This window comes from Gopherus flavomarginatus, chromosome 1 (genome assembly GCF_025201925.1).
Source record: "Gopherus flavomarginatus isolate rGopFla2 chromosome 1, rGopFla2.mat.asm, whole genome shotgun sequence".
Classification (NCBI taxonomy): domain Eukaryota; kingdom Metazoa; phylum Chordata; order Testudines; family Testudinidae; genus Gopherus; species Gopherus flavomarginatus.
The window spans coordinates 241,814,663-241,826,761 of NC_066617.1; the positions used below are offsets into that span (position 1 = coordinate 241,814,663).

The 12,099-nt window shown below is 41.7% G+C and overlaps 1 protein-coding gene across 1 annotated transcript; it reads left to right on the forward strand.

Annotated features, from left to right (window-relative positions):
• The first annotated feature begins 10,062 nt into the window (after nt 1–10,062).
• LOC127056586 (uncharacterized) lies at nt 10,063–11,652 on the forward strand. The gene is made up of 2 exons (XM_050964623.1): nt 10,063–11,193; nt 11,414–11,652. The coding sequence occupies exons 1-2, from the start codon at nt 10,522–10,524 to the stop codon at nt 11,450–11,452; spliced, it is 711 nt and encodes a 236-aa protein (XP_050820580.1). The 5' UTR covers nt 10,063–10,521; the 3' UTR covers nt 11,453–11,652.
• The last annotated feature ends 447 nt before the right edge of the window (nt 11,653–12,099 follow it).

Genomic DNA, 12,099 nt, shown 5'->3' on the forward strand with positions numbered 1-12,099 from the left:
ATTAACAGCCTGACAGGGATAAGGGAAAAAAAACGCAGAGGAAAAGAGATAGTGTAAAAGTTCAGGCTGCTGTGTTCATGAGCAGCACTCACCCCCCCCCACCTACTGGCCGCTTGTAATCTATTGGGGGGGTCAGCCAGCTTTCACAATCCCCCTTTTCGGTGATAGTTTTCCAGGGCCCGCTGTAAGCAGAGCACCTCCTTATTTTGGGCCCAGAGGGCAGTTAGGGAGAGCCACCCGAGCTCCCCCATCGCTCACCATTCCGTCCCAGAATGCCGGTTCATCTACACCTGCTGTAAGGCCTCCGTTAGCTGTGAGGGAGTCACTCCGGCCACCTGTCAGAATTCCGGCCACTTGGCAGGGGCAGTCCACCCTGCCAAAACCCGCGCTACCAGCCCCCAGCGTTCCTTCTGGGGCCACCTGGGTATGCGCTGTAGGGACAGCAGCGGCTCCCCTGCTTCCCCTACCTTCGGCCAAAACGGCATTGTCTTCCAGAGCACCCTGCTCGCTGCGCCAAATGTAACGAGCTTACATGCTCTGCAAAAACAAAGCCCACACACACTGTAAATTATTTAGCTTTAATAAAAGTAAAATAACACATTTACAACAAAAACCCTGGGTGTTGCTGTCACTTTAGCAAAAAACCCAGCACCAAAGCTCAGCTCGGCATAAATCAAAATTCAAAAGCAAAACCAAAAGCATACAGCTATATATACATAATACAAAAGCAACTTATACATATGCAACAAAAAACTTTTCACAAGCTATGCCCGCCCTTTAGCCTAAGGCCATACAAACTAGTTTCAACCAATTAAAAGCAAATTATAACTGGCATGCCATGTCCTACAATAACCAGCCACTTAGCAAGCAAAAGCTTTCCACAAAGCCGCCAAAAAAGCAAGAATACCCTAGCTAGGCCGTAACACAGTCTTCCGCAGTCCCCTACACCCCTCCATCCCTCCTAATCTGCAGGAATAGGCCTCCTTTCTTCTGCACTCTGGTGCCAAGATTCCTCTCCTTGCAACCTGGAGAGTGGCAGTTTTATTGGACTGTTAGAACTGGAACTGAAAAATACTGGATACCAGCAGTGACATTCATTTTTTTTCTTAGCATGGCAAAGTTTTTTGCTAGATAGAATTCTTTTCAGTTCCTGGAGTGAGGCTGATGGTAAAAAACATAGAGAATGCTGGGAACATTTCCAAAAAAGTCAATTCATCCTATAGTGAGTGATTCAATGCCTTTAACAACTGTTCTGAGGATATTTGAGGTACTGACTTAACCCTTAATTTGAAGTAAGAACATCTAATTTGCACTTTTTAGAGAGTCTATGTTTACTGAAGGTAGGAGATGAAAGGTAGACAGTTAAAGGGTGAGATATCTCATAAATGTGTTGTGTACAATTTCCTTTCATTGTTCTTGCATCATATATGTTGAGAACCTCCACTACTACTTTTCTATGAATGTGTGTAATGGGGACAGCTAGAGGGAGTGTCTTTGTTTAATATAGCTTGGAAAATAATAAAGCCATTTTTTTTCAAAACTGGGTGCCAAAGATTAGTCTATTAAATACATATTTAAGCACCTAAGACTCATTTTAACTGTGTAAATATATATGCAAGAGCCAAATGTAGGCACCCAACTATGAATTTTTTGACCCAAACTAAAAATGTCCCATGACTTGCACTTATCTATTGCATGAATCACAATGAGATGATACAGCACTGATCATCACACCAGTTTAAATATAACCATAACCCGGCGAAAAGAGCTTACATTAACAGAAAAATGTAAGAACATAAGAACGGCCATATTGGGTCAAACGAAGCTCCATCTAGCCCAGTATCCTGTGTTCTGACAGTGGCCAGTGCCAGGTACCCCAGAGGGAATGAAACAGAACAGGTAATCATCAAGTGACCCTTTCCCTGTCCCTCAACCCCTGCTTCTGGCAAATAGAGACTAGGGACTCCATCCCTTCCTATCCTGGCTAATAGCCATTGATGAATTAGGGCAGCATCTCCAAAACACTAGCACAAGGAATGGACTCTGATCACCAATCTTAAAAATAACATTAGAGCAATTGCAGTATTTCACTTCACAGCTAGAGACAGGAGTTTGACCAAATGAACATTTATGTACACACCCTATACACTATTGTAATATTTTTTGTACCAGGCATGTTTTGTAAGGTATAACTTGAAAATGCATAATTTGCTGGTCAGTATCATCCTGATAAAATATTTATGACAACATTGTCTGTGAAGTTATAAGGTTTCCCTGTATGACGTTCTTAACACATGTTCCAAACCCCACAGCCCTGCCCAAACTGAGGTTTTAAAACAGGGCTTTCCTAAACAAAGGAATGTGTGCTCTGCTTAATTTGCATATAATCAGTAAACAGAGTCCTCAAGCAGGAAGAGAAACACAGAAAACTTAAATCGGTGAGGAAAAAGCCACCTGGGAACATCCTTCCACGTATACTCTTTCCTCTTAGTGTCCAGCTAGAAACATTTTTCAAGAGAGCAACTGAAGCTATGAAAAGGAGGAACAAACACCCTAAGAGACCCCTCTCTGTTCCTGTCCATCACATTCACTGCACCTGCAGTGAAAAAGGAAGCATTTGCTGAACTCTGGGAGAGGGGTCCTGACCTACAGGGTTTGGCAAGTCAGGCAGCAGGAAGCACATGGTGAGAAGCTTTGCTAGAATCAGATAAAGTTTGTTAAGTTCGGTGTCAGTAAATGTCTTAACTTTACTTTTCTTGTAACCATTTCTGACTTTTATACATCATTATTTGTATTCACTCAAAATCTCTCTTTGTAGTTAATATACTTGTTTTACTGTTTCATCTAATCCAGTATGTTTAAATTTAAGTCTCTGAATAACTATTTGAGATGATAATCTGCCAAATTATTACCTTTAAGGAATAACAGATTTAAACTATGTTGTACTGTCCAGCAAATGGCTGGGAATTACAGGACATATATTTCTAGGAGGAAAACTGGGACTGGGGGTGTGTGTGGGGGATCACCATGCAGTACGTCCAAGGCTAGTGAGAGCCAGAGTGTAACCCTAGCGTGGCTGGCAAACTGCAGTTACACACAAACACTTGGGGTGTGGCTTGCATGCTAGAAGGCTGTTTGTAAGTGACCTAGCTGGGAGCTACTTCAGCAAGACTTTGTAAGGCATCCAAGTTTTCAGGGCAGGGATAACACAGCTGCTCACTAATCTGGACTGTAACCTGGTATGTCACAGGAAGTAATGGAGATTAAAACTTCCTTAGTGGATATTCCTTATGTAAATCATGGAACTATAAAGACATTTTAAAGTATTGCCATATTTAAAATGGTACTTCAATTGCATGCAGATAAGCAACTTAGAAATATTACAGAAAGACCAACTTACTGTGTAAAAAAGAGTGAAAATTCTGTGGCAGTGACTAAGGTTTTCAGAATAACCCTTTTTTTGGTTTGCTGGCAAATCTGGAAAAAAATATTTCAGGTTGAACCAAAAATGAAAATTAAAAAAATGAAAATTGAAAAGTTTAAAAAAATCATTTGGGACTCTACAAAACATTTTGTTTTACCTGAAATATAACATTTTGTTTTGATATTGAGAGGGTGTTTTAGCCATTTTTTAAAAAAATTGAAGGAAATTTTGAAAAGCAATGTCTCACTAACAAAATGAAAATGTTTAAACTTTCTGGGGTTTTTTTTCATCTGTTTTTTTTGTTTTTACAACATGAATAATCTAGTGAAAGCAACACAAATTCATAACATATAAATATCACTGAATCTTTATTTCTGCCAAATCACTTTAGCAACAAACACAACACTTGTGCTTATCTTTAACATGAGTAATTCCATCCCAATTCAGCTAAATAGTTAAGCATGTATTAAATCCTGCTGAAGTTATTAAAGTCAATGGAGCTCAAAAACTTGCTTAAAGTTAAGTATGCTTCACCTCTTTGCTATATCATGGCCACGGAGAATCCAAGTCTGCACAGAGTTCCGTGGCTTCAATTCCCCTTAGTTTCAGTGAGACTGGATGATGATCAGCATCTTAGGGGGTTGATGAGTACCTTGCAGATCCAGATCTACCAAGTCTCGTTCACTGGGCAGGAAACTCCCTTAAAGTGAATTTAAAAAATGATGGTCCTCTTTAAAAAAGCATCCCTCTATTGTGGTGAAATATTTTACTATTTGTTTCAATGAGGCAATGAAGCCTCCGCCATATATACACACCCAATCGTACATGTGAATATAATCTCCTTCATTTAAAGTGTCACAGCTGAAAGCTCAGTTGACTCATTATTTTAAAACAAATGTTTTTTATTGGAGTATGCATGAAAGTGAAAGAAAATGGTAACTTTTTGCCATAACCAAATACAAAACATTTAAAGCACATCAGGGAGGTGTTGAATATTCAACCAGGCACAGAGACAGCGCTTAACGAACAATGGGTTTGATTTTACCCTGAGTTGAATCCAGAGGTGCAAGCTGATGAGACCCAAGCTTCAGGTACCTGACAGATGTAAGTCTGTTTGAAATGCCAATGCCTGCTGTCACAGAGCCAGCCAGCATATTCCCAAAGTGGGCAAGGCTGCAGTGAGAGAGTGCAGAGGCAAACATTTGAGAGATGTAATAACTCCATGATGCTGGGGACTCAGCAGTTTTTCTATGAAATCCTAAATAGCTTTAAAGCTGCCTTCCGCCTGCAAAGCCTCTGAAACAAAGATGGCAATAGCCACCCCACATCTGGCACAATCAAAAGAGGTCCAACCCCAGAGGTTTGAACCTGGAATAATTAAATAATCAAAAACACTGGTGGTGAAGACTGTTTCGATGTATTATATGAACCATGAGCATCTGTTTAAGATCTGTGTATTCATTTCTATAATGAACACTTATCTGCCCAGGCCAATTTTCACCAACATGAATAAACGGCTACTGATACAGGTATGCCTAAAAGCCACTGCTCCATTTTTAGTTGTTATAGTATGCCACTAATAACAGGAATTTAGAGGAATGACAATGATATGCTTTTATCATTAGGTTTTTCAATGTCATATTCACCTGAAAACCTTGCTGTGGAATTGTTTTGCAACTTATTCACTTAGTTTAATAAATCCTCACTTTGACCCGAAGTTGAGAGCTCGTAATTTGTTTGACCTTTGTTAAAGCTCTCCCTCCCATTACAAGGTAAAGGTGATGAGAAAGAAAGTAATGATCCAGACTGTCATTCTGCCAAAGAGAAAAGAAAGAAATCAGATCAAAAGTTGCTCAGGCGTTAAAGGTTCTAAAGCTTTTATTGTCATTCATTTATACTTACCAAACAATTTAAAGTAGTTTGACATGACCTGGGCATTTGTTCTTTGCAAACTCTGAACACATTAACAAGGTTTGTTTACAAGCTTGAGTGGCTTCGAAGAACATATTTCGTATCTGGAAGTAGAAATTATTTAAGAATTTAATTTTAATTTATTCTTGGCCACAGTTTACTCTTGTTTTATTCTCTCATACCTATCCACGAGTAATGTGCACTGGGACTGTTCGAACACATCACATGTGATAGACCTTTCAACACTAATAGTATGGCAATAATTGTGACTATTTCATCTTAATGCTATGAGCCCTCATAAGTTTAGCCACTCTTTATTATCTTCCTCTTCATTTGAAGGATCCCTCTAATTCATTGTACAATAAATCCTTCTAAAGCTCCAAAAAAACTGTATAGTTGATTTTGGCTCAGCAATTTGACAGAAATAAGCTTTTAACTACATTCAGGATACCTGGATACCTGCATCACTCACAAAAATACACCTACATTGTGTAACAGGATATCTCACAGATAACAGATGACTTCAGGGAACTCAGAAGTATGCTAAAAAAGAAGAATGTGCAAGCGATCTTCTCAGTGATCCTTCTTGTCCTACGAGCAAAGGAAGACAGAAGGCCAAAGATTCTGGAAGTGAATTGTTGGCTAAGTAAGTCATATGGTGCTGAGGGTATTGGTTTTGTGGAACATTGGTCCACCCTCTATGGAGAGAGGGCACTGCGCAGGTTAGATGGCCTCCACCTTAATAAAAAGGGAAACCAGTCTATTTAGGGATTGTCTGGCTAGTGAGGAGGGTGTGTTAAACCAGGGATTTGAAACCTTTGGCACATCCTGGCTGGCCGGGCCGGTTTGTTTACTTGCCGCATCCACCGATTCAGCCAATCATGGCTCCCACTGGCCACGTTTTGCTGCTCCAGGCCAATGGGGGCTGTGGGAAGTGGCAGCCAGCACATCTCTTGGCCTGTGTCGCTTCCTGCAGCCCCCATTGGCCTGGGATGGTGAACCGTGGCCAGTGGGAGCCGCAATCGACAGAATCTGTGGATGCAACAGGTAAATAAACTGGCCTGGCCTGCCAGGGTGCTTACCCTAGTGGGCCGCATGCCAAAGGTTGCCGATCCCTGTGTTAAACTAATAACAGGGAGAGGGGGTAAAAAGAGGGAAGATATGAGCAATCCTTTGGCACAAATCTGAAATGTTGGGAACAAAAATAATCAAGGAACCAAAGGACAGGAAGAGAAGAAATTATTTAATTGCCTATACACCAGTACTAGGAACCTGAGTAAACAAGAGGAATTGGAATTGCTCATTTATGAGCATAAATTTGATCTTCTTGGTATTAGTGAAAACTGGTGGGATGATTTGCACAATAAGAATGTTAAAAATCAATGGTTCTAACCTATTTAGGAAGCATCAAGTGGACAAAAGAGGAGGAATTGCACTCTCTGCCAAAATGACATTACCTGTTTGCAAGTCACTTGCAACTCAGAAGAAAATTATCTTGAATGTTCATGGATCAATGTCCACAAAGATAAAGCACAAGATGGGGTATTTGCTGATGTTTGCTACAGACCACTAAACCATACCAAGGAACAGGGTGACTGTGTCCTTACGCACCTATCTATAATGTATGGGGTTGGGGAAATTGAGAGAACACAGCTGACATAAATCTGAGTGACGCAGGCTGGAGAGCTCAAGCTTCCAATATTAAAACATCCCTGAAATTTCTAAACACTTTAGATAAAAATGTCTTAACTCAAAATTATTACATCTCACATAGGGGAATTCTATACAAAACTTCATCTTGATGAATAAAGAGGAATTTATCATAGAACTAAAAATTAATTGTACCTAAGCTACAAGTGATCATGACTTGATCACATCTGCAATATGAATAATGTCCAGGCCAGTGATATATACATTTGTGATTTAAAAGTCTCAATTTTACAAAGCAGAAAACAATTATGAGCTAAATTATCTGGGAGGAAGAATTGAATCAGACAAATATGAATGATAATTGGGAATTGTTTAAGAACACTTCACTAGCTGTCCAAAAATCCATGATCCAACAACAAGGCCATACTTGTTAAAAAACAACAAACAACCTGGTTTAGAGGAAAAGTGAAGACAGAATTAATAATAATCATAATTAATAAAAAATAGTAAACAATTAATATTAAATGTAGGAAAAGTAAAGTTGACAGTAATGAATATAAATCAAAACTAGGAATTGTAGAAAATAGATAAGGGAAGCAAAGGGACAGATGAATAATTTTATGGCCAGACAATGAGAAGGAGTTTCTTAAGTATATTAGGAATACAAAGAATCCTAACAATAGTATTGGTCCATTATTATGAAAATGGTAGAATTATCAATAATAATGCATAAAAGGCAGTAGTGTTTGATAAATATTTCTGTTCTCTATTTGGGGAAAAATAGGAGATGTGATCAAGCTTTCCATTCTACTATTATCTCTGGAGGATGTTAAACAGAAACTACTAAATGCAGACATTTTTAAATCAGCAGATGCAGATAACTGAGAGTTTTAAAAGAGCTGGCTAAGAAGCTCAGGGGATCATTAATGTTAATATTCAACAGTCTTGGAACACTGGAAAAATTACAGAAGACTGAAAGAAAGTCAATGTTGTGACAATAAATAAAAGGAATAAACAGGTTGACCTGGTAATCAGAGGCCTGACAAACTGAAATTGATCCCAGGTAAGATAACGTAGCTGATATGTAACTCAATTAATAAAGAATTAATGGAGAGTAACATAATTAATGACAATCAACCTGGGATTATTGAAAATAGATGCTGCCAAACTAACTTGATATATTTTTAATGACATTCCAAGTGTGGCTGTTATAGAGAAATGGTGTTTAAGTAAAAGATTTCTGTGAGACGTTTAACTTTGTACCACACAAACTATAATGGTATAAAAAAACACAGCACACGTTAAATGGATTAAAAGTTGGCTAATGGATAGGTTTCGTTCTGTTGTTGTTTTTTAATCCTTCTTCCTCTGAAACATATGGGATGGCTATGGCTGGAGATGAAACATAAGGGCAGGGCTCTAAGGTGTTACCAAGCATTCTCTCTCAGGTGCTTGGCTGGCTGGTTCTTGCTTACATGTTCAGGGTCCAACTGATTGCCATATGTGAAACTGGAAAGGAATTTCCCCCAAGGACAGTTTGCAATGACCATGGAGGTTTTCACCTCCCTTTACAGCCTGTGGAGTGGGTCACTTGCCAGGATTATCTGGATATACCTCTATTAATTATTTCCCTGCCATTGCAGGAGCTTCAGGCACTGGTGCACCTTGGTCCCTCGTATTCTTTGCATGACCTGAAGAAGAGCTCTGTGTAAGCTCAAAAGCTTGTCTCTCTCACCAACAGAAGTTGGCCCAATGAAAGATAATTATCTCACCCACCTTGTGGGACATAATAGTCTAGTGTTCTCTAGGCTGTAATACTTTGTTCTAATTTTCTTTGTTGGGTTTAATGTGTGGGTGCTGGGTGGTGTTGGTAGCCTGGTATATACAGGACGTCAGACTTGGTGGTGCCTTCTGGCCTTAAACTGTATAATTCTGACTCAAAATGTACATGGGGAATTATCATTGAGTGGGTGTGTTTCTAGTGGGGTGCTCAGGGATAAGTTTTTGGCCCTACTCTACTTAACATTTTTATCAATGACTTGGAAGAAAATATAAAATCATCTGTGATAAAGTTTGCAGCTGTCACAAAAAATTGAGGGAGCGATAAATAATGAACAGCACAGGTAACTAGTATAGAGCAATCTGGATCACTTGGTAAGATGAGAGCAAGCAAAAAGTATGTGTTTTAATACAGCTAAATGTAAATGTATACATCTAGGAACAAAGAATGTAGGCAACACTTACAGGATGGGGGACTCTGTCAACGGAAGCAGTGATTCTGAAAAAGATTCAGGGATGGGAGGGTGGATAATAAGCTGAACATGATCTCCCAGTGCAATACTGTGTCCAATAGGACTAATGCAATCTTGGGATGCATAAACAGGGGGATCTTAAGTAGGAGTTGAGAGGTGTTTTACCTCTCTGTTTAGCACTGCTGCAATACTGCATCCAGCTCTGGTGACTACAGTTAAAGAAAGAAGTTGATTAAATTGGAGAAGGTTCAGAGAAGAGCCATGAGAATGAAAAAATGATTAGAAAACGTGTATTATAGTGATAGACTCAAGGAGTGCTATCTGTTTAACATAATAAAGGCAAGTGTGATGGGGTGTCCTTCCAACATTCTCCGGGAAGAGGTTAAAGGAGGTCAGATGGGCCAATTAACCTATTAGGCTGAAGGCTGAGAGATAAGTCCTAATTTGGGCAAATTCACCAGTGTGGAACAGGTGGGCTTTTATAAAGCCAGGGAGCTGATAGCAGGAAGGAGGCTGCACGGAGGTAGCCTGTAGTCACTCCCTGGGAGAATGGAGGTATGTTTGGGGCTACAGAGACAAGTAGCCCACAGTTGCTCCCTGGGAGGAGGGAGTAGAGAGGCTAGCAAACCATGGGGCATGCCAGGGTAGGAAGCAGGCCAGGGAATAAGCAAAAAGGTCTAAACCATACACTTTAAATACAACTAAATAACCTATCAGACTCCATCCCCATCCACTTACTATAGTTATTAACCTAAATCTCCAGCTTCAGGAAAAGCATCAGTTAATATAATTTACAGTCTTTAGGACAGGGTCAGTTCTGCACATACAGCATCTGAGGGGTAAGTGACTGTCTGCAGTGTTTGGGTTTGTGTGTGTGTTTGGGGGTTACTTGCTGTGTGCTGAGCTTGTGTCTGTCAGTCTGTTTGGTTTGTTTGTTTGAAGGACCGTGTGCTGTAGCAGGCAGTTGGAGGTGGAGCTACTAGGAAGGTTTGAAAGCTAGAAGCCTCTGGTAATTGGCTGAGCCTTAACCAGTGGGCGGGGCATTCACTCAGGCCAGGGCTTTATATAGCTGGGCACAAGTGACCAGGGAGCTTAGCGAACAGGAGCTGCTAACAGGGAGTTTTGCAAGGGAGTTTGGAAGGGGAGTAGGAAGGGAGGGGGGGTCCCTTGTCGGTCTCATCTGTGACCCATTGGTCCCCTGAACACACAACCTGAGCCACATCGAAAACCTTTCTGTTTACAGCAGAGAGGAATTTGAGAGAGTTTGACAGAGGGAGGCTTACAATGGTGAGGAGGACCCGCAACACCTGTGCCAGCACTGCTTCTGTCTCCTCCACCTGCGCCTGTAGCCAGACAGAGCACCAAACCATGGATGCTTTTACCCAGATTCTGGTGTGGGCTTGCAAAGACTGTAATTTGCAATTTCCACTTACTGATATCCAGGCTGGGGGTGGCATCCAATGTGAAAGGTGCCTACTGGTGGAATCTCTCAGGCAGCAGGCGGGAGAGCTACAGGAGGAGGTGGCCAGGCTGAGGAACATCCATGTCCATGAGCAATTCCTGGACAGTATCCATGTGGAGACAGCTGATGGTGCTGTCCCAGTTGACAGGACTACCGACACTCCGGTGGAGGAGGAGATGCCTCAGGGTGTATCTGACACACCAGTGGAGGAGGAGGCTCAGGGTGGACACAGCCAGCTGGTTACTTCTAGCAGCAGGCAGTGCTCCACCGCTGCTGCAAACCCTCCTGTTGTGGTAAAAGATAACCATTATGCTCTTCTTGATACAGGAGAGAAGAAATCACCCCCCACAGTTAAGGGGGTGAAGCCTCGTACCCCTAAGGCTGGGAGGTCTGCTGCCACCACTGATAAGAAACGTAGGGTAGTGGTGGTTGGAGACTCTCTGCTGAGGGGGACGGAGACACCCATCTGTCGCCCTGACCGTTCATCCCGGGAGGTATGCTGCCTGCCAAGGGCCCGTATCCGAGATGTTACAGAGGCTTTGTCGAGGATTATCCGGCCTTCTGACTACTATCCCATGCTACTCATCCATGTGGGCACAAATGATACTGCGAGGTGTGACGCTGAGCAGATCAAGAGTGACTACAGGGCTCTGGGAGTACGGGTTAAGGAGTTTGGGGCGCAGGTGGTATTCTCTTCGATTCTTCCTGTTGAAGGTAGGGGTCCAGGCAGAGACAGATGCATCGTGGAGGTGAATGCCTGGCTGCGAAGATGGTGTCGCCAGGAGGGCTTTGGCTTCCTCGACCACGGGATGCTATTTGAGGAAGGACTGCTAGGAACAGATGGCGTTCACCTTTCGAAGAGGGGAAAGGCCTTATTTGCGCACAGACTGGCTAACCTAGTAAGGAGGGCTTTAAACTAGGTTCGACGGGGACAGGTGAGCAAAGCCCACAGGTAAGTGGGGAACAAGACCTGGGAGATGGGTTGGAAACAGGAGGGAGCACGGGCTATAATGCCAGAGAGGAAGGAGGGTCAGGGCAAAGCTGGGAGGCAAGATCAAACCAGTATCTTAGATGCCTTTATACAAATGCAAGAAGTATGGGTAATAAGCAGGAAGAACTGGAAGTGCTAATAAATAAATACAACTACAACATTATTGGCATTACTGAAACTTGGTGGGATAATACACACGACTGGAATATTGGTGTGGATGGGTATAGTTTGCTCAGGAAGGATAGACAGGGGAAAAAGGGAGGAGGTGTTGCCTTATATATTAAAAATGTACACACTTGGACTGAGGTGGAGATGGACATAGGAGACAGAAGGGTGGAGAGTCTCTGGGTTAGGCTAAAAGGGGTAAAAAACACAGGTGATGTCGTGCTGGGAGTCTACTACAGACCAC